The sequence below is a fragment of the Cherax quadricarinatus genome, unplaced genomic scaffold (genome assembly GCF_038502225.1).
Source record: "Cherax quadricarinatus isolate ZL_2023a unplaced genomic scaffold, ASM3850222v1 Contig2058, whole genome shotgun sequence".
Taxonomy (NCBI): Eukaryota; Metazoa; Arthropoda; class Malacostraca; order Decapoda; family Parastacidae; genus Cherax; species Cherax quadricarinatus.
This window is the reverse complement of record NW_027197084.1, coordinates 20,668-44,721: the sequence shown is the minus strand read 5'-3', so window position 1 is coordinate 44,721 and position 24,054 is coordinate 20,668. Positions and strand designations below refer to the sequence as shown.

The following is a 24,054-nucleotide window of genomic DNA, read 5'->3' as shown; positions in this document are numbered from 1 at the left end:
TCTGATTGTGGGTTCAGGCAAGGGGATCCACCTCACCTCTTAAGTTTATTTAAATAGTTACACAAATTATCAGACATAGTATATGTGTAAATTTCCTAGGATAACCTAATCTGGAACAATGTCTTTCCGTGGCTCTTTTCGGAGGAAACCTTTGTTTCATAATTCCCGCCCATATTTGGATATATTTCCCCGGACTTCTGGGAAGAGTTAAAACGCACCTAATAAATGAAGCTACAGACAGGGAGGAGAGTAATTTCTTGTGTAGCTAATATTCGTGTACCCATTATTGTAAGCTGATCCTCTCTTTAATGTTAATGTAAATAACTCAGTTTACTTTATCCCTATTGTATCTCCTTTTGTTATAACTGATTTTAACACAGTTGAGTTTACGTTTTACCTTTCAAGTTTAAAATAAGACATTACAAGGACCCCAATGGAAATAAGTCACTGTGATTTTTTTTTTTTTTTTTTTTTTGGGGGGGGGGGTTAACCTAGGTAATTTACTGTATGATGTTAGGGTTTATAAGGCCACTGACAGATTACACGATGTATTATAATAGCACTTTGTCATTTTTGTCTGACACTGTTGGGTTATCCTAGGTAATCTATACATATGCTGCTATGTATGAAAACCTATGTAACTGTATTTATATATACCTGTACCTAAATAAACTTGTTTATTTACTGGTGCTATGTATGATAATTTATGTAACTATTTATGTGTACCTATACCTGAATAAACTTACTTATGTGTATCTGTGACTAAATAAACTAACTCCAATTTTAATAAGTCACAATTTTTTTGTGTTAACCTGGGTAATCTACACATATGCTTCTATGTATAATAATTTATGTAACTGTATTTATGTGTACCTGAACTTGAATCAATTTACTAGGGTTCAATAAGAGGTAAGCTTTAATGACCCTTAACAACGCCAACAGTAACAGGAGTGAGCGGGAGGTTTGTTGCTGCTGCTGCTAAGTTGACCTAATTTTACACAATTTTGGATGATTATAATTGTCTTACATAATAATAAGTAAGTTTATTTAGGTATACGTAAGTACAGTTACACAAATTAGGTTAACTACAATTATCATACATAGCGATATATGTAAATTATTAATGGAATAAAGTCGCTGACTTTTCTGAAGTTAAACTAAGTAAGTTTATTCATGTATAGACAAATACAGTTACATAGATAAGATAAGATAAGATTTCGTTCGGATTTTTAACCCCGGAGGGTTAGCCACCCAGGATAACCCAAAAAAGTCAGTGCGTCATCGAGGACTGTCTAACTTATTTCCATTGGGGTCCTTAATCTTGTCCCCCAGGATGCGACCCACACCAGTCGACTAACACCCAGGTACCTATTTGCTGCTAGGTGAACAGGACAACAGGTGTAAGGAAATGTGTCGAATGTTTCCACCCGCCGGGAATCGAACCCGGGCCCTCCGTGTGTGAAGCGGGAGCTTTAGCCACCAGGCCACCATATATGTAGAGAACCTGGGATAACCCAAAAAGTCAGAGTGACTAATTTCCTTTGGGTAATTAAGTAAATAAATAAGTTTACTTAGGCACAGATATACATAAATATAATTATCATACATAGCGTAAATTACCTAGAGTAACCCAAAAAAAGTCAAAGTGATTTATTTCCATTGGATCCTTGTAATATATTATTTAAACCTTAAAAGTTAAAGCAGCTAAGTAACCAACTGTGTGAAAATCAGTTACAATAAAAGGAGATATGTGTATACTGTACTAGAAATAGGTAAACCGAATAATTTACATTAACATTAAAGAGAGGATCAGCTTAAAGGAATAGGTACACCAATGTTAGCTATACAAGAAATCATTCTCCTCCCTTTTTGTAGCTTCATTCATTAAGTACCTTTTAGCTCTTCCTGAACTGGCTCGTGCTATGACAGACAGTCCATTCCGCTCCTTTATTACTGTACAGTTAAAGGTGTTTGAGGCCTGACAGCCTACTGTGGGTATTACAAAGTTGTGTTCGCTTCCACTAGTACCATACTGGTTTTGGTTCCCAACTTTGAGAAACTTGTTATGATATTCTGGATACTGCTTGTGAGCAATTTTATAAATATGTACGACTCAGCTTGTTCAGAAACTCCATGGAAATAAAAGATGCAAAAATTTGGAGCTCACTGCCTGAAAATACCAAAATTTCCCCTACTGCCATTGTCTTTACTAATAATGTTAAAAATTATTTTATTTTATTAACACATCAGCTGAATCCCACCAAGGCAGGGTGGCCTAAAAAAGAAAAACTTTCATCACCATTCACTCCATAACTGTACATGAATGATATACAATACCAACGATGAAAATTAGACACATTTGTGACATCTGGGTATCTTTAATTGTAGATATTTTGCCAACCAGTGGCTTTATCAATACAGATTCTAGGAAATAACTTGAAGACAGTAGAACTATATACAAAAGATGATGTAATCAGTCCCTCAGCCTTGGAGTTGCTGTGTAGAGTACCGTATTTGAAGAGATTATTATTATTATTATAATTTTGATTATAATAATAATAATAATAATAATGTACTGACAAAAATTATAATAATAACAATAGTAATAAATTTATTTTGACATGATACATGGTTGTACAAAGGAATATAATAGTTGAGTGTACATGCCAAAAGCAACTTGTATGCAAGTGCATTTTGGGTAAACTTAAAATTAACATACGATTAATAAGTTGAAAAGATTAGGAATAGGATTTATGCATTGTACATATATATTTGATCTGAGACACATCTAGACCTCACTTTGTAATACTCATGGAATATTTTTATTGAATTAAAGACCCATTAGTACTATGATTTTGTGTGCAATTTCAAGCTTATTTTAGCGAACCCTACTCACTTTACTAAGTTTAAATAAGATTGTATTAAGTTTAAATAAGATTGTAAAATAACTAACCACTAATACTTGTCTAGTTTTAAGTATAGTTACTATGTACCATTATCTTATGTATTAGGATTAGTTTGCCCAAAATGCCTCGGCATGATAGTGGCTATCTTTGTACTTAGCAAATCAAAATTGTAATTACACATTGTAACCTTTACAAAGAAATAAACTTTACTCTACTTTTCTTTACTTTACTTTACTTCTGTAATTAACAGGTACCCATTTGAATTTATAGGAGTACAATTACCATTAAACTAATCATTTCCCATCTATAATTACTGTATTTTATTTTTCAGTACCTGTGCTTCACTACATCTGCTTGCATCTTTTGCAACAGCTACTGTATTACTCTGCTAGTAATGACATATATTTTGTACTGTAACTTTACAGATTTCTCTTTAATTTAAAATTGATGTTTAACACACATCTTTCCCCCCTCAGTTTTTTACAAAACATTTTATGGTATAATTTATAACAAAAAAAAAAAAGGCACAATACCGTGACTGGAATGATACACAAATAACCCACACATAGAAGAGAGGAGCTTACAATGACGTTTCGGTCCGACTTGGACCATTTACAAAGTCACACAAAGTCAGTGTGACTTTGTAAATGGTCCAAGTCTGACCGAAACGTCGTCGTAAGCTCCTCTCTTCTAATGTGCGGGTTATTTGTGTATGGTATAATTTTTCTGGGATAAAATGTCTTTTCCAGTTTTCTAACAAGTGCATTTCCAGTGCTTTCTCTTTCTTTGTTGTAAATTTATGTTTTAATTTCAGTCTTTCTTTTGTTGCATGCCTCTGGATTTCCACTTTTTTCTTCAAGAAAATAATGCTAATTTTCTGTATAAAAAATGTTTCACCTTTTGTTGAAACACATGTTTATAAGTATTAATTGTCTCTTCAAAATATATATTTGTCCTTCAAGAATTACCTTGCATACTACAAGCACTATGCTTGTAACTACAATATAGTATAACGTATGTACTGTACATTAATATCCCATTGTGCTTATACAGTGCAACCTCGGTTATTGTCTTTAATTCGTTCCAGAGAGTCTGACGAAAACCGAATTCGACGAAAACTGAAGCAATATTTCTCATGAGAAATAATATAAATCCAATTAATTCGTTCCAGACGCTCAAAAATATTAACGAAAAATACATTTTATAGAGAATAACAATAGTTTTACATACAGAAAACAATGAGAAATAAATATAAAGCACTAATGAGATGGATAAATGAACATTTAAATCACTTTTACCTTTATTGAAGACTCTTGTTGGCGTATGGAAGACGGCAAGGAGGGAAGAGGGAGGAGAGGTTATCTCTACCACAATCACTACCACCCTCTACCATCATCACAACTACTACCACTCTCTACCACCATCACTACCACCCTCTACCACCATCACTACCACCCTCTACCATCATCACTACCACCCTCTACCACCATCACTACCACCTTCTACCACCATTGAACTGTATCGTGTTTCTTGCCTTTTTTTATCAAAGGGCTGGCATTCGGAACTTTCTTTGGCTCCATGGTGACTTATTTAGCAGTTGCACTCAAGCAAGCACAAAAAACAATGGCTTATTATGAAATGTTTCATATGAATGCGCAGGATAATGTTCACTCGACGAGAAACAAAGCCAGACTGACTCAGAATGCATGTGTGGGATGCTTTGTGTGGGCGCCTGCAGACAGATGTGTTTGGTACGGTGGACGAAAACCGAGGTGATGAATGAAAATTTGGGACAATATTTTGACGAAAAAAGTTGTCGAAAACCGAATTCGACAAAAACCAGGGCAAACAAAAACTGAGGTTCCACTGTATGTTATTTTTGTCTGTTGTGGTCAGGTAGGTGTTAGTGAAATATTTCTACTACTTGAAGACTGAATGTAGCTTAAAGGAAAAGAACTACAGTATTTATACTAAATCACTATCAAAAGTTAATGAGTTGTTTTGTTGCAGTTTGCAGCGAGGTGACAATGAGACGTTCAGCCGCTCCCTCACAACTACACAAGAGAGCAGCATTCAGTCCGCCATTTACTGGCCCTCAAGTTAAACGACAGTGTATAAATACACAGACTGGTGGTGAGAGCATTTATTTTCTAAATAATGTGCTGCTGTTTAAAATGGCAGTACAGTCAAACAATGGAATTCACATGCTTCATAATCTGCATATTTTGATTTATCAGTACTTTTACTGAAAGCCATTTCACACATAGCTTTGTTTATTACTGTTTTTTGTGCCTGTATTTTCTTGGCAAATGATCCCTAAATTGAAAATTAGCCATAAGATTTCATTGAAAATGTGATTATTCTTTCTTATTAATGTGATTATTAAACAGATTAGAACAATTTTTAAATATATATAGTATGGCTGTCTAAACCGTATAAATAATGTAGACATGCAAAATTTGCTTTTATCCACCTCCTGGAACCTAATTCATGCAAATCTCAGGGTTCAGATGTATGTAGAAACTTTCAAAAGTGGCTGAAACTTCCACTATAAGTTACATTTCAAGGGTCAAACTTGGCAGTTACAGAGACTTTTATAACAACAACCATGTTCACTCTGATGGTCAGTGATTGTTTTCCTAGTATCCAGGAGGCATATATTTATTTTATAGAGATTATTTTGGGCGCTGCAGAGGCTGATGTTTCCAAATCCAGGTGCAGATTCTCTTTTCAGTTTTTTAGTGGAACTCTAAAAAACTTGAAGAATTGTTTGATCAACATATATGAACAGTTATTTAATTAGTAAGCAGATTTATCATTGTGTGTATTGTGTACTATACAGCAGAAAGTTTTAAGGAGGCAAGGAAGGCAACTTTAGTGAAGTATGTGCAGGTCATGAAGTTCAATATAATGTACCCACCATCAAGCAGTATGGTAAAAATGTAGGAAGCTGGCTGGGAAATGTTACTGAGCCCTTTGTACTGTATCGTATCTTGTTTAAGAAAACTAGAAAAATTTGTCGGCTCCTTTTGATGATTTATTATGGTTTCAATATTTAAACATTGGTGATTTCACCCACTTTGAGCCCTATTTTCAGCCAATTCTGTTGTTCCAGTCACCCAAACTCATTGTTTCATTAGTATTCCTTCTGTTCTATCGACTGGGTACAACAAACTGCCCAATCAAGTGATCAGAAATCGGTAATTTGGCCAGTTTCACACAAAATTAAAAAATTGACAATTTGAAAATAGGGTTCAGAATAAACTATGTAGACATTCCTGGCACTGAAAAAAAATATTTTCTCTGTTTATTAGTCACGTCTCCAGGCCTCTCTTGTATTATGCTTGCTGTCCATTTTGAATTTCTCTTCTCAAAAAATAGAAGATTTATTGCTACGCAGACTACTGCACTATTGTAATAATTGTATAAATAATGTCAGTGCATTCCTAAATGCACATTAGAGTGGCCGGTTGGACACGTATTAGATGAGTAATGTCATATGTGTACTCTGGAATATCAGCAAAAATCAAATGTTTCCACTACTTTGAGCTCAATTTCAAGCTATATTCAGTCCTGAAACCAAACAAAATCATCTTTATTTTGTAATGTATCTTCCATTCTATCAAAAGAGACCAAGAAACCAATAATACAACCATAAAAACCATACAAAAATGCACTGCAAATTCTCTGTTTTAAACAAAGAACACAGTCAAAGGCTTTCCCATTATGCATTGCTTGGTGCAGGATTTTTTTTATATAGGGTGCACACTTACTTCATAGACCCATTCTCTCACTTCTAGGCCCAAATTTACTGTTCACATCTTATCTGAGTGAACTGAGTCATGTCGTAGAACTACAGGACCGACCCTGGCTTCAACTGTAGTAGTACTATGGGACCAACCCTGAAAAGGTTAAATATTGACATACATATTTTCTACTGCTTGTACTTTAAATTCTGCTTTCTCACAAGTACTTACTGATTGTGAAATTACTCTAATTCTCTATATTACAAATTTTTACACAAACAACCCGCACATAGAAGAGAGGAGCCTACGACGACATTTCGGTCCGACTTGGACAATTTCGGTCCAAATCAGACCGAAACGTCGTCATAGGCTCCTCTCTTCTACGTGCTGATTGTTTGTGTATTGTTCCAGTCACGGTATTGTGCCTTTTTGTTATTTACAAATTTTTGTTTCTTGGGTCTGTATCAGCAAGATAAATTTGTCAAATGTCAGATGATTTTGTTTGGGATAATTAAAAATTTGCTACACTGAATATGATGCTAATATAGTTATTCTAATTTCACACATTCTAGAATCAAGTGTACCCTTTCTTAAGACAAAAGAGGGCCCGCTTCGAAGTCCTTCGGACATCCTGTCTTTGATTAAGAATCCAGATGCTACACTGGGTACTGCTAGTAGCAGCTCTGCTAGTCACTGCACTAAAAGTTCAGATCATGGAACTTCATTACCTGAGCCTGATAACAAGCAAGACAGGCTACATAATGCTCCAGGCCAAGATACACTGTTGTCTCCATTGCAGGAAACTGGCAGCAATGTACTAAATATCTCTTGTAGCCATAATAATAAACTTCCAGGAAGGCACTTCCATGTACCATCAACAAAGTTAACTGGATATGGAAGACCATGGCAAAAACCAGAGATGAACCAAGGGCATTGTCTTTATAGTGCTTCAGCAGAAGAGAATCAGGAGCCTCAAAAAATAAAGTAAGAGACAATTCACTACCTCATAAAATGACCACTGAAATTCCTTTCTTGTCTTATTAATGATACTAGGCAAATAAAGTTAAGCAGTTAGTTTCCTGATTAGTGGACAGAGGATTGAACCTCCACAACTTATTCAGCATGACCCATGTAAGTTTAGCGCTTCATGTAATGTATTTCCTCCTATTGCTGTAACTCTGTCGTACTCTAGCAAAGCCTTACCATGACAGTAAGCAATGTTTTGAGGTTTAATTTTGTTTTTATTTATTTTTATTTTAATCATTAAGGGTGTCGAACCAGGTAAGAACCAGGAATAATGGATTTAAGTTGGATAAATTTAGATTTAGAAAGGACATAGGTAAGTACTGGTTTTCTAACAGAGTTGTAGATGCGTGGAACAGTCTTCCCAGTGGGGTGATAGAGGCTAGGACCTTGGGTAGCTTTAAGAAGAGACTGGACAAATATATGAGTGGGAGGGGCTGGGTTTGATTGGTGTCAAGGGGTACGGGAGTTATTTCTTGAGTAGCTTTAGGTAGATGTCATTTTGATAAGGACCTGCCTCGTATGGGCCAGTAGGCCTTCTGCAGTGTTCCTACATTCTTATGTTCTTAACTGTCTAATTTTCAACAGTTTCCTTCATTAATTTTACATTGTTCATGATTTTGATTTTTAGTACAGGTGTTCAGAAATGTTCTGTCCTAATTTTAAATGCATTCATTGATGCTAAATAAAAAAACAGCAGTTTTTTTTTTTTTAATAAATTTCTCTATAATACTTGCCCAAGGACTCTTAATGTCATATTTTGTGTCAAAATTTGTTCTTAATTGTTTGAAATATGGGTCATAACCATGTTTAACTAGATTTTTGGTAATAAGACAGCCAGTACAAAACAAAAAAAATCATTATTATTAATTTATTAGTTAGTATTTTTTATTTTTATGCCTATTTCTTCATTTATTAACCCTTTGACTGTTTTCGACGTATAAATACGTCTTACGAGCCAATGTTTCTGACATACTGTATACTCAATAATTCTAGCGGCTTCAAATCAAGCGGGAGAAAGCTGGTAGGCCCACATGTGAGAGAATGGGTCTGTGTGGTCAGTGTGCACCACATAAAAAAAATCCTGCAGCACACATTGCGTAATGAGAAAAAAAAAACTCTTGATTGTTTTTTTGGAATAAAATGCCGACTTTGAGGTGTATTTTCGTATAGTATTTATCGTTGTATTCGCGTTTTCATGGTCTTAGGTGATAAAATGGAAAACATATTACAGAAGTAGAGATGATTTTCATTACTTTGACGATGAAAACGACCTTGAAACTGAGCTCAAAGTAGCGGAAATGTTCGATTTTTACCAATGTTCAGGAGTAAATAAATCACACCACACGTCCAATACACGTCAACTGGGGAGTCTAATATTCTTTCACTAGTGCACTGATATTATTTATACCATTTTTACAATAATGCAGTAGTCTGCATAACAGTAAATTTTGTATTTTTTGTATGAATAAAAAATCAAAATAGAAAGCAATAATAATATAAGAGGAGCCTAGAGATGTGACTAATGAACAGAGCATATGTTATTTTAGTGCCACGAATGTCTACCTTGTTTATTCTGGACCCTATTTTGAAATTGGCATCTTTTTTAGTTTGCGTGAAATTGGCCAAATTGCCAATTTCTGACCACCATATTGGGTAGTCCAAATTAGTAAATGGGAGGTTTCTTGTACTCAGCTGATAGATAAAATGGAGTTCTAAAGAAATAGCTATGAGTTTGGTCAACTGGAACAATGGAATTGGCTGAAAATAGGGCTCAAATTCGGCGAAATCGTCGATACGCTTATGTCGCTGAGACCGCTAAATTCGCAGGAGCATAATTCCATGAGTTTTCGACCAAATTTTGAACTTTTGGTGTCATTACCATCGGGAAAAGATTCTCTATCATTTCATAAGAAAAAATAATTTTTTTTTTAAAAATTGAGCGACATAGAATGACAGTTTCAGAGAGGGGCCTGAAACAGTCAAAGGGTTAAAGATATGTTAGTAGAAGCAGAATATTCAAATGGCTTCAGGGAGAAATCCAAATATTTTTCCTCTGTCTTTTTATGTATTCTGAGGCTATGAGTCCTCACAATTTATATTAAAGGTCTTAAAGATCATTATTATTTTTCAAATTAATAGTAAGAAAATAGAGAAGTCCTTTTAGGGATTTAACGTGCTGTTGGTGTACGATCAAAGTACTATTTGTTTATGATCTCTTAGCTGGGCTTGATTCCTGTACACGGGACACGGACAGTGCAGTGGTGATGCTCTGAAGGATGTGTTGAGACGTTGTAGTTCAAGGTGTTATTAGATTTGTGATTTCCACACACTTTTGGCAAGATAACTATTGAGTAAATAATGATGACTGCATTTCCTTTGAGTCATCCTACCTTGGCAGGAAACAGCCAATGTAGAAATAAAATGTAGTAGCTATACAGTATTTAGTATATTTTTGGAGAAATTTTGTTAGATGAACGTATTTTCCATGACTCCTGTAGTATGCATAGCATTTTGCTAATATTTGATGAAATGAAGCCACAAACAAATGTTTGCAGTTGCTGTAATGTAAAAAAAAAGAAAAGTGTTTTTTGTGACCTAATGAACTGTTGGAGTGTGAGTAGGATAATATTTTGTGAAGGGATTCAGGGAAACCAGTTAACCAGGCTTGAGTCCTGGAGGTGGAAAGTACAATGCCTATACTTTAAAGGAGGGGTTTGGGATATTGGCTGTTTGGAGTGGCATCTAAACTGTCGTATCTGGGCGCCTCTGCAAAGGTAGTGATTATGTGTGGATGACGGTGAAAATGTTTCTTTTTGGGGTTTCCCCGCCTCGGTGGGAGATGGCTGACATGTTGTAAAAAATAATAATATAATAATCATTATTTCTACAGGTACATGTACAATATATACTACTACATAGAAAGCCCCTTGTTATGCAGAGCATTTTGGGTAAATTAGGTTAGTTTTGTCCCCAGGATGCGACCCGCACCAGCCAGTCTATTTTACTACTAGGTGAACAGGGACAGCAGGTGTTTTAAGGAAACATGTCCTGATGTTTCCACCTGTACTGAGGATCGAACCACAGACCTCAGTGTGTGAGCTGAGTGCACTAGCAAAAGTATAGGAATACATTAGTCAAAGATTGTTAATGTATAAAATGTATACAATATTGGATTTTTTGTACAAGTTGTCTACATTTTTCAGATATTATTCGGTAGTTTGGTGCAAGCTTTCTCGAAAGAAACACAAGAATTGGGAAGGTGATGCAGTGTTGATTGTGAAAAACAGATCAGTCATCCTGAAGGTAGCCACTGAGAAGGCCTCTAGTAGTACTGTACATAAATTGTTCTCTATACTTGACACAGCTGAGATCTTTTTTATGCTCAGAATTTTTTTTGTTTTGAGGAAGTAATTAGCTTTTTCTTTATATTGCAAAGGTAATACTATACACCTTTTCATGTTGATAAATTAGACACATGTGCAACTCTTGGGTATCTTTATTGAGGAAACGTTTCGCCACACAGTGGCTTCATCAGTCCATACATAGGAGAAACTTGAAGAACAGGAGGAGAATGAGGTAATCAGTCCCTCAACCTTGAGTCGATGTGTTCAGTCCATCAATCTTGAGTAGAATACGGCAGATGAGCGGAGAAGCAGCTTATAAACCGTATGGCAGGAGAGGTGTAGCAGTCATAGGTAGTGTCACATTTGTTCAATGTGGAAGTAGGTTGTGCCCAAGAATTAGGCAAGCGAAGAATTCCTAAGTATTAAGATCCCAAGAAGTTGTAGTGTCTGACAGGTTTGCAGATGAATGGTTCAGAGAACCGACATGTTGATAAATTAGACACATGTGCAACTCTTGGGTATCTTTATTGAGGAAACGTTTCGCCACACAGTGGCTTCATCAGTCCATACATAGGAGAAACTTGAAGAACAGGAGGAGAATGAGGTAATCAGCCCCTCAACCTTGAGTCGATGTGTTCAGTCCATCAATCTTGAGTAGAAGCCACTGTGTGGCGAAACGTTTCGTCAACAAAGATACCCAAGAGTTGCACATGTGTCTAATTTATCAACATGTCGGTTCTCTGAACTATTCATCTGCAAACACCTTTTCATAAAAACCACTGAGTATAGTATTACATGTGTAATGCTTCAGGCTATATACAGCCTAAAAATCATCTTTTAATGTCTTTTTGAATGTCATGCTATGTACGTACAGTAAAGTTAGCTGTTATTCACATACTGGAAGATTTTTGTGCATAAACAAACTTTCAAGAAATTAATATAGAATATGATATAGGTAGTAGGTTGGTAGACAGCAACCACCCAGGGAAGTACTACCGTCCTGCCAGATGACTGTGAAACAAAAACCTGTAACTGTTTTGCATGATGGTAGGATTGCTGGTTTCTTTTTCTGTCTCATAAACACGCTAAGATAACAGGGATATCTTGCTACTCCTACTTACACTTTGGTCACACTTCACAGACACGCACATGCATATATATATATATACATACATCTAGGTTTTTCTCCTTTTTCTAAATAGCTCTTGTTCTTTTTTATTTCTTCTATTGTCCATGGGGAAGTGGAAAAGAATCTTTCCTCCGTAAGCCATGCGTGTCGTATGAGGCGACTAAAATGCCGGGAGCAATGGGCTAGTAACCCCTTCTCCTGTATACAATTACTAAAAAAGAGAAGAAGAAAAACTTTATAAAACTGGGTTGCTTAAATGTGCGTGGATGCAGTGCGGATGACAAGAAACAGATGATTGCTGATGTTATGAATGAAAAGAAGTTGGATGTCCTGGCCCTAAGCGAAACAAAGCTGAAGGGGGTAGGAGAGTTTCAGTGGGGGGAAATAAATGGGATTAAATCTGGAGTATCTGAGAGAGTTAGAGCAAAGGAAGGGGTAGCAGTAATGTTAAATGATCAGTTATGGAAGGAGAAAAGAGAATATGAATGTGTAAATTCAAGAATTATGTGGATTAAAGTAAAGGTTGGATGCGAGAAGTGGGTCATAATAAGCGTGTATGCACCTGGAGAAGAGAGGAATGCAGAGGAGAGAGAGAGATTTTGGGAGATGTTAAGTGAATGTATAGGAGCCTTTGAACCAAGTGAGAGAGTAATTGTGGTGGGGGATCTGAATGCTAAAGTAGGAGAAACTTTTAGAGAGGGTGTGGTAGGTAAGTTTGGGGTGCCAGGTGTAAATGATAATGGGAGCCCTTTGATTGAACTTTGTATAGAAAGGGGTTTAGTTATAGGTAATACATATTTTAAGAAAAAGAGGATAAATAAGTATACACGATATGATGTAGGGCGAAATGACAGTAGTTTGTTGGATTATGTATTGGTAGATAAAAGACTGTTGAGTAGACTTCAGGATGTACATGTTTATAGAGGGGCCACAGATATATCAGATCACTTTCTAGTTGTAGCTACACTGAGAGTAAAAGGTAGATGGGATACAAGGAGAATAGAAGCATCAGGGAAGAGAGAGGTGAAGGTTTATAAACTAAAAGAGGAGGCAGTTAGGGTAAGATATAAACAGCTATTGGAGGATAGATGGGCTAATGAGAGCATAGGCAATGGGGTCGAAGAGGTATGGGGTAGGTTTAAAAATGTAGTGTTAGAGTGTTCAGCAGAAGTTTGTGGTTACAGGAAAGTGGGTGCAGGAGGGAATAGGAGCGATTGGTGGAATGATGATGTAAAGAGAGTAGTAAGGGAGAAAAAGTTAGCATATGAGAAGTCTTTACAAAGTAGAAGTGATGCAAGGAGGGAAGAGTATATGGAGAAAAAGAGAGAAGTTAAGAGAGTGGTGAAGCAATGTAAAAAGAGAGCAAATGAGAGAGTGGGTGAGATGTTATCAACAAATTTTGTTGAAAATAAGAAAAAGTTTTGGAGTGAGATTAACAAGTTAAGAAAGCCTAGAGAACAAATGGATTTGTCAGTTAAAAATAGGAGAGGAGAGTTATTAAATGGAGAGTTAGAGGTATTGGGAAGATGGAAGGAATATTTTGAGGAATTGTTAAATGTTGATGAAGATAGGGAAGCTGTGATTTCGTGTATAGGGCAAGGAGGAATAACATCTTGTAGGAGTGAGGAAGAGCCAGTTGTGAGTGTGGGGGAAGTTCGTGAGGCAGTAGGTAAAATGAAAGGGGGTAAGGCACCCGGGATTGATGGGATAAAGATAGAAATGTTAAAAGTAGGTGGGGATATAGTTTTGGAGTGGTTGGTGCAATTATTTAATAAATGTATGGAAGAGGGTAAGGTACCTAGGGATTGGCAGAGAGCATGCATAGTTCCTTTGTATAAAGGCAAAGGGGATAAAAGAGAGTGCAAAAATTATAGGGGGATAAGTCTGTTGAGTGTACCTGGTAAAGTGTATGGTAGAGTTATAATTGAAAGAATTAAGAGTAAGACGGAGAATAGGATAGCAGATGAACAAGGAGGCTTTAGGAAAGGTAGGGGGTGTGTGGACCAGGTGTTTACAGTGAAACATATAAGTGAACAGTATTTAGATAAGGCTAAAGAGGTCTTTGTGGCATTTATGGATTTGGAAAAGGCGTATGACAGGGTGGATAGGGGGGCAATGTGGCAGATGTTGCAAGTGTATGGTGTAGGAGGTAGGTTACTGAAAGCAGTGAAGAGTTTTTATGAGGATAGTGAGGCTCAAGTTAGAGTATGTAGGAAAGAGGGAAATTTTTTCCCAGTAAAAGTAGGCCTTAGACAAGGATGTGTGATGTCACCGTGGTTGTTTAATATATTTATAGATGGGGTTGTAAGAGAAGTAAATGCGAGGGTCTTGGCAAGAGGCGTGGAGTTAAAAGATAAAGAATCACACACAAAGTGGGAGTTGTCACAGCTGCTCTTTGCTGATGACACTGTGCTCTTGGGAGATTCTGAAGAGAAGTTGCAGAGATTGGTGGATGAATTTGGTAGGGTGTGCAAAAGAAGAAAATTAAAGGTGAATACAGGAAAGAGTAAGGTTATGAGGATAACAAAAAGATTAGGTGATGAAAGATTGAATATCAGATTGGAGGGAGAGAGTATGGAGGAGGTGAACGTATTCAGATATTTGGGAGTGGACGTGTCAGCGGATGGGTCTATGAAAGATGAGGTGAATCATAGAATTGATGAGGGAAAAAGAGTGAGTGGTGCACTTAGGAGTCTGTGGAGACAAAGAACTTTGTCCTTGGAGGCAAAGAGGGGAATGTATGAGAGTATAGTTTTACCAACGCTCTTATATGGGTGTGAAGCGTGGGTGATGAATGTTGCAGCGAGGAGAAGGCTGGAGGCAGTGGAGATGTCATGTCTGAGGGCAATGTGTGGTGTGAATATAATGCAGAGAATTCGTAGTTTGGAAGTTAGGAGGAGGTGCGGGATTACCAAAACTGTTGTCCAGAGGGCTGAGGAAGGGTTGTTGAGGTGGTTCGGACATGTAGAGAGAATGGAGCGAAACAGAATGACTTCAAGAGTGTATCAGTCTGTAGTGGAAGGAAGGCGGGGTAGGGGTCGGCCTAGGAAGGGTTGGAGGGAGGGGGTAAAGGAGGTTTTGTGTGCGAGGGGCTTGGACTTCCAGCAGGCATGCGTGAGCGTGTTTGATAGGAGTGAATGGAGACAAATGGTTTTTAATACTTGACGTGCTGTTGGAGTGTGAGCAAAGTAACATTTATGAAGGGATTCAGGGAAACCGGCAGGCCGGACTTGAGTCCTGGAGATGGGAAGTACAGTGCCTGCACTCTGAAGGAGGGGTGTTAATGTTGCAGTTTAAAAACTGTAGTGTAAAGCACCCTTCTGGCAAGACAGTGATGGAGTGAATGATGGTGAAAGTTTTTCTTTTTCGGGCCACCCTGCCTTGGTGGGAATCGGCCGGTGTGATAATAAAAAAAAAAAAAAAAAAAAATGATATATGGTGGACTTTCATAATTCATGCAGGTTACATTCCTGAAAACTGCACTACTGATGATTTCTGCAACTGATAGACTGGAAAAATTGTATGGAAAAAAATAGGGTTGGCTTCCTCAGACCTCAAAAAAAAAAAAAAACACTTTTTTCTATCATAATTATTCAAAAAAATAATGTCTTTTCCTAACTCTTTATACAGTACCTAGTATATACATCATGTAGCATACTAATAGGTAAAGAAAATGAATAATTTCAGCATATGTGCAAAAGTGGTTGCTGCTCACATCACTTAATTGCTGCATTATTGCATTTTTGGCATGATTAGTTTTCATGGTGTGATACCACAGTATCTTTCTTGTTATGATGCATCTTAAGAAGCACCATTGTATAGATCAGTAGGAGTTTTCTGAAAAATACCACCCAGACAAAGCAGTGGCCATCCATATCTCTAACATGTACAGTGACAGTGTAGTGTCTCAATTTTGACAAGTGTTAAAATGGAGCCTGAAACAAATCTCACTGAAAAGGTATTTAGACATCAAAATATTGTTATTCTAAATTGAAATTTTATGAGAAATGTGAAAGATTTTTCATGAAACACTTGTTACCTTTATCAAGAAATTGCCTCTGGAATAACACTCATTCCCCCAAATTTCTTTATTATAGTTATGCTTTAGCATGTACCAGCATATATCATATGTAATTTTCAGTTCTGAATAAAATTAGACTTCCTACCCTCTTCGTTGGATCAGTTCTGATTATCTCCTATTCCCCAGGTACTGTATGATCCCTATAGGTTTAGGGCTTCCCTGTGAATATAATAATAATAATACAGTATATTTTAATCATAAATACTACAAGAATTACAAATTACATAGCATTGCTTATGAAAATACAGTTGCCACAAGTAAAATTTATGGAAATGATTAGTAAGAATATTTACAAAAAATAGGTTGGTAGACAGTAACCATCTAGGGGAAATAGGATACTATCATCTTGTCATGCGAGCTTGTTGTAGATGCAGTCTGATGGATTTCTGGTCTTGTCTTTTTGCTTTATGAACATGTAATAATTCATAGTACGTACATAGTAATAATTCATAGGGATGGCAAGTCCCCAGAAACCTTAAAGGTGTTTATTGTTTGATATCTTTGTGAATTAGTTGAAATATTTGAATGATATCAACATATACATTGTAGGATTCCAAGAGTGAATCACTTGGTGAATATAAACAAATACAGATCCAGATATGCTCCTTTCATTTTGGTTCTGTATTAGTTTGTCGTTATATAAGTTAGGTTTTTAGTAGATAATTTTTTCAGTAAAATGCATTTTCTAAACTTTTTACCACCCTGTGTAAACAATGACCAATGATTTTGTAATTGTTGAAGCTTTCTCTATGATATAAATGTACTGCATTTTATGTTTTAAGAGAGTGGAGAAGATCATGTACTACTTGTAGTGAATATAAAGTGCTGTTGAAGATCTGACCTAAGTCAGGAATAGCACCTTGAAAAGTAGAGCCAAAGATGATATGATAGAATGTCAAAAATGTTATAATCTGGGTCATCATTGAACCATGATGTCTGTGCCCTTCTTGAACGGCAGCTAGGGAGAAAATAATGAATGTATTTTCTTTTGGAAGCTCTACCTTGGGGGAAATGACATTTACCTTTAAAATGTATAGGCAGTTCTAAAAATTTTATAAAATGTTTACTTGAACTCCCAGGATATAGAGGGAAAGGAGATTGGCCGTGGATCTGGATACATGTTAAAGGATTTATCATCACTGGAGAATGGCAGTACACTTCCTGTTGGAAGTAAGGAAGTTGAGGTTAGTTATTAGTGTCTGGAATATAAGGTACAATAATATGAAACTGAGATTAATGCATCTTGATAAGCATATGTTACAAAGAAAACCCTGTTCAAATCAGTTTCATCTCTTTATCACCATTTGTGAAAAAATTTCCAATGTTCTTTTTAGCATTTCATTGTGTATTATAGATTTGACTTTATTCTCTCTAACTATATTAGGAAATCTTTGTCAGTTATAACATACAGTACACTTTATGATAACCCTTTCATTGTCAGTCACTTAGATCTGTGTGACTGGGGTCATTGATGCTGCTATAGATCTATGCATAATCTCTTGCTTCTTACAAGAGAAAAGACTGAGTGCTTTGAGTCTTAATATGGTTTGTTTTTTAATGATGGTACAAGCTTGGTTACTCTTTACTGTACTCTCTCTAGCATATTTTCATCTTTAAATAACAAAAAAAGGCACAATACCATGACTGGAACGATACACAAATATTTTTTTTTATTATCATCATCACACTGGCCGATTCCCAAAAAGGCAGGGTGGCCCAAAAAAGAAAAACTTTCACCATCATTCACTCCATCACTGTCTTGCCAGAAGGGTGCTTTACACTACAGTTTTTAAACTGCAACATTAACACCCCTCCTTCAGAGTGCAGGCACTGTACTTCCCATCTCCAGGACTCAAGTCCGGCCTGCCGGTTTCCCTGAACCCCTTCATAAATGTTACTTTGCTCACACTCCAACAGCACGTCAAGTATTAAAAACCATTTGTCTCCATTCACTCCTATCAAACACGCTCACGCATGCCTGCTGGAAGTCCAAGCCCCTCGCACACAAAACCTCCTTTACCCCCTCCCTCCAACCTTTCCTAGGCCGACCCCTACCCCGCCTTCCTTCCACTACAGACTGATACACTCTTGAAGTCACTCTGTTTCGCTCCATTCTCTCTACATGTCTGAACCACCTCAACAACCCTTCCTCAGCCCTCTGGACAACAGTTTTGGTAATCCCGCACCTCCTCCTAACTTCCAAACTACGAATTTTCTGCATTATATTCACACCACACATTGCCTTCAGACATGACATCTCCACTGCCTCCAGCCTTCTCCTCGCTGCAACATTCATCACCCATGCTTCACACCCATATAAGAGCGTTGGTAAAACTATACTCTCATACATTCCCCTATTTGCCTCCAAGGACAAAGTTCTTTGTCTCCACAGACTCCTAAGTGCACCACTCACCCTTTTCCCCTCATCAGTTCTATGATTCACCTCATCATTCATAGACCCATCCGCTGACACGTCCACTCCCAAATATCTGAATACGTTCACCTCCTCCATACTCTCTCCCTCCAATCTGATATCCAGTCTTTCATCACCTAATCTTTTTGTTATCCTCATAACCTTACTCTTTCCTGTATTCACTTTTAATTTTCTTCTTTTGCACACCCTACCAAATTCATCCACCAATCTCTGCAACTTCTCTTCAGAATCTCCCAAGAGCACGGTGTCATCAGCAAAGAGCAACTGTGACAACTCCCACTTTATGTGTGATTCTTCATCTTTTAACTCCACGCCTCTTGCCAAGACCCTCGCATTTACTTCTCTTACAACCCCATCTATAAATATATTAAACAACCACAGTGACATCACACATCCTTGTCTAAGGCCTACTTTTACTGGGAAATAATTTCCCTCTTTCCTACATACTCTAACTTGAGCCTCACAATCCTCGTAAAAACTCTTCACTGCTTTCAGTAACCTACCTTCTACACCATACACCTGCAACATCTGCCACATTGCCTCCCTATCCACCCTGTCATACACCTTTTCCAAATCCATAAATGCCACAAAGACCTCTTTAGCCTTATCTAAATACTGTTCACTTATATGTTTCACTGTAAACACCTGGTCCACACACCCCCTACCTTTCCTAAAGCCTCCTTGTTCATCTGCTATCCTATTCTCCGTCTTACTCTTAATTCTTTCAATAATAACTCTACCATACACTTTACCAGGTATACTCAACAGACTTATCCCCCTATAATTTTTGCACTCTCTTTTGTCCCCTTTGCCTTTATACAAAGGAACTATGCATGCTCTCTGCCAATCCCTAGGTACCTTACCCTCTTCCATACATTTATTAAATAATTGCACCAACCACTCCAAAACTATATCCCCACCTGCTTTTAACATTTCTATCTTTATCCCATCAATCCCGGCTGCCTTACCCCCTTTCATTTTACCTACTGCCTCACGAACTTCCCCCACACTCACAACTGGCTCTTCCTCACTCCTACAAGATGTTATTCCTCCTTGCCCTATACACGAAATCACAGCTTCCCTATCTTTCTTCATCAACATTTAACAATAACCCGCACATAAAAGAGAGAAGCTTATGATGACGTTTTGGTCCGACTTGGACCATTGACAAAGTCACACTAACCAGAAATGGAGCAGGACGGCTATATATAGGCAGAAAGAGGTGGTGGTAGTAGTAGTAGTAGTAGTACAAGAATGGTATATAATACTGACAAGATGAAATTAAGACATGCGCAACACCTGGGCATCCCTATCGTAGACGTTTCTCCATCCAGCCAGCCACTGGATGGTGAAACGTCCACAACAAAGACAACCAGACACCGCACATGTGTCTTAATTTCATCAGTAGTTGTAGTAGTAGTAGAAGAGGTAGTAGTAGTGGTAGAAGTGGGAAATAAGGAAGACGAGCCAGGCAAGTACAAAGGAAGGGGAGCACTGCAAGAGAGCTAGGTGCCCACTGAGGGAGAGCAAGCGCACAGAGGCGCGTGAAAGGGGAAGTGGTGAAATAAATGAAAAAGGAACAGAAACACGAGACAGAAGAGAGAAAGACAACCCAGAGGAGAAAAGGAAAGAGGAAAGGGGAAGAGGGAGAAGAAGAAAAAGAAAAAGAAAAAATGAGGAGTCAGGTTAAGTCACGGGTGTTCTGAAGTTTGGAGCATTTTACAATGTAGTGGGAGAGGAAGGCATCTACAGAGACGAAACCAGGGCTAAGGTTCATACAAGGAAAGTTGTGTATTAGAGAGGATTCAACTAGACGGCGACTGTTCGAGTTGGAAGTGGGGAAGACCGTTTTAGCAGAAGACCAGTCAATAGGATGGCTATGATCTCTGACGTGACAGAAAAGAGAATTGTTAGTGTCGGCAAGCCTAACACTATTTTTGTGCTCCCTAAGTCTGTCAGAAAGAGATTGACCAGTTTCTCCGAAGTATTGAAGAGGACAGGAGGAGCAAGAAGTAGAGTGGACACCAGGAACATCTGTAGAGGGAGGAGAGGTATGAACGAGATTAGTGCGAAGAGTGTTAGTCTGGCGGAAGGTAAGCTTGATGTCTAAGGGACGGAGAGAATTGTTGAGATTAGAAAGACCAGAAATGTAGGGAAAGCAGAGGATAGAAGAGTTCCCAGGAGTAGAGAGTTTGGGAGAGAAGAAATTGCATTTAGCACATGAGAGGGCAGAGTCTATGAAATGGGAAGGGTAGCCAAGACGGGAAAACGAATTATGAAGAGTGGAAATTTCTGCTGGAAGGAACTGAGGATCACAGATGCGGAGGGCACGGAGAAAGAGGGAGATAAGAACACTTTTCTTGACAGGGGAAGCATGATAGGAAAAGTAGTGAATGTACATGCCACTGTGCATAGGTTTTCGGTAAACGGAAAAGGAAAAACCTGTATTTGAGCGGTGGACATGGACATCAAGGAAAGGAAGCAAGGAATTAGATTCCCATTCAGCTTTAAACTTAATGGAAGGGGCAAGATTATTAAGAGCTTCAAGAAAAGGTTGGAAGAGACTAGAGTCATGAGGCCACAGAGCAAAGATATCATCCACATAGCGGAGCCAGAGTGAAGGTTGCACATCGAGGGTAGGAAGAAGAACAGTCTCGAAGTATTCCATGTAAAGATTAGCAAGGACAGGAGAGAGAGGAGAGCCCATAGCGACACCGAAGGTTTGAGAATAATATTTCCCTTGGAAGGAAAAGGAGTTAGTCCACACAGAGGCGGATAAGATCAAGAAAGACATCAGTAGGTATAGGGAGATGAAGAAACCCTTCATGGGCCTTCTCTCTAAGGAAATCAAGGACATCATCAAGAGGGACATTGGTGAAGAGGGACTCAACGTCAAGACTATGCATCTTACAGGTTGGGAGAGAGTGAACCCGTTCAATGAAGTCTTGAGAGTGACGGAGGTGGGCAGGAGAAAAAGTACCAAGAAAGGGAGTGAGGGTTAGTGTGACTTTGTCAATGGTCCAAGTCGGACCGAAACGTCGTCGTAAGCTTCTCTCTTTTATGTGCGGGTTATTTGTGTATTTTCATCTTTACTGAAATTTGGAGACCAAACCTTGATGGCATATTCAAGATACAGTCTAACAAGTATATTATAGTCAGTATGGTATGTGGTGTTTTGTGCTCAAAGTTTCTAGCTGTGAAGCCTAGTATTCTCTTAGCTTTGCTGCTGAGGCAGGTACTGTTTGCTACTTTTGTGGTTGCTTTCTTGAGGGAGGTTCCTTGATGCTGGTGAGAGGCTTTTCATCCAAGGAAGTGAAATTATCCTCCCTTAATTGCATTGAACCGGATTGCCTCCCATTTGCCAAGATGCTGTATGAACCCTATGGGTTCAATATTTCTTTCTAATTTTTTTTTTTTTTTAACAAGTCGGCCGTCTCCCACCGAGGCAGGATGACCCAAAAAGAAAGAAAATCCCCAAAAAGAAAATACTTTCATCATCATTCAACACTTTCACCTCACTCACACATAATCACTTGTTTTGCAGAGATGCTCAGAGCACAACAGTTTAGAAGCATATACATATAAAGATACATAACATATCCCTCCAAACTGCCAATATCCCGAACCCCTCCTTTAGAGTGCAGGCATTGTATTTCCCATTTCCAGGACTCAAGTCCGGCTGTATAAAAATAACTGGTTTCCCTGAATCCCTTCACTAAATATTACCCTGCTCACACTCCAACAGCTCTTCAGGTCCCAAATACCATTCATCTCCATTCACTCCTATTGAACATGCTCACGCACGCCTGCTGGAAGTCCAAGCCCCTCGCCCACAAAACCTCCCTTACCCCTTCCTTCCAACGTTTTCGAGGACAACCCCTACCCCGCCTTCCTTCCCCTACAGATTTATACGCTCTCCATGTCATTCTACTTTGATCCATTCTCTCTGAATGACCAAACCACCTCAACAACCCCTCTTCAGCCCTCTGACTAATACTTTTATTAACTCCACACCTTCTCCTAATTTCCACACTCCGAATTTTCTGCATAATATTTACACCACACATTGCCCTCAGACAGGACATCTCCACTGCCTCCAACTGCCTCCTCGCTGCTGCATTTACAACCCAAGCTTCACACCCATATAAGAGTGTTGGTACTACTGTACTTTCATACATTCCCTTCTTTGCCTCCATAGATAACGCTTTTTGTCTCCACATACACCTCAACGCACCACTCACCTTTTTTCCTTCATCAATTCTATGATTAACCTCGTCCTTCATAAATCCATCTGCCAACACATCAACTCCCAAATATCTGAAAACATTCACTTCTTCCATACTCTTCCTCCCCAATTTGATATCCAATTTTTCTTTATCTAAATCATTTGATACCCTCATCGCCTTACTCTTTTCTCTGTTCACTTTCAACTTTCTACCTTTACACACACTTCCAAACTTGTCCACTAACCTTTGCAGTTTTTCTTTAGAATCTCCCATAAGCACAGTATCATCAGCAAAAAGCATCTGTGTCAATTCCCATTTTGTATTTGATTCCCCATAATTTAATCCCACCCCTCTCCCGAACACCCTAGCATTTACTTCTTTATTCCTCGACAACAACCTAAATTTCAGCACCCATATCCAACACATAAAAAAAGTATCCAAAACGGTGGGGCTCCTCTCCAAGATACGATACTACGTACCGCAAACTGCCCTTCTCACACTATACCATTCACTTATATATCCATACCTCTCCTATGCTATCTGTGCTTGGGGTTCAACTGCAGCAACACACCTAAAGCCAATAATAACCCAACAAAAAGCCGCAGTAAGAATCACTAAATCCCATCCCTAGCAACACCCTCCCCCCCTCTTCATAGATCTAAACTTACTCCCTGTTCAGAACATCCACACTTACTACTGTGCAATCTATATCTACAGGACCTTAAATTCCAATATTAACCTTGACCTAAAATGCTTTCTTGATAATTGTGACAGGATCCACAGGCATAACACCAGACACAAACATCTCTATGATATTCCCTGTGTTCGACTAAACCTTTACAAAAATTCAATGTATTTCAAAGGACCTAAAATCTGGAACACCCTACCTGAAAACTCTAGAACTGCAGACACATTCATCACTTTCAGAACTACAGTTAGAAAACATCTTATCTCCCTGATCCACCCTGACAACTAACTACATGATAACCACCTGGTGGTTCACAATTACACTCACTCACCCACTGACTATAAACCCAGAAATACTAATCTTAATCTTAAAATAATAAATCCTAACTAGTCATAAGTTTGCCTATGATACTCCAATATAGACACCTTGTATTGTGCCAAAACAAAAGCATTCACATTGCTAAACTCACAAATT

At 38.0% G+C, this 24,054-nt stretch overlaps 1 protein-coding gene across 1 annotated transcript in view; it reads left to right on the top strand.

The window, feature by feature from the left end:
- Positions 1-931: 931 nt before the first annotated feature.
- The window catches only part of LOC128688403 (DNA repair and recombination protein RAD54B), a gene marked incomplete at its 3' end in the record, with an annotated part of 37,686 nt that continues 14,563 nt past the window's right edge, over positions 932-24,054 (top strand). The window contains exons 1-5 of the mRNA XM_070081244.1: positions 932-1,037; positions 4,917-5,039; positions 7,225-7,636; positions 10,882-10,981; positions 17,312-17,416. Coding sequence (XP_069937345.1) covers positions 4,934-5,039; positions 7,225-7,636; positions 10,882-10,981; positions 17,312-17,416 — 723 coding nt within the window. The remainder of the gene's footprint in view (positions 1,038-4,916; positions 5,040-7,224; positions 7,637-10,881; positions 10,982-17,311; positions 17,417-24,054) is intronic.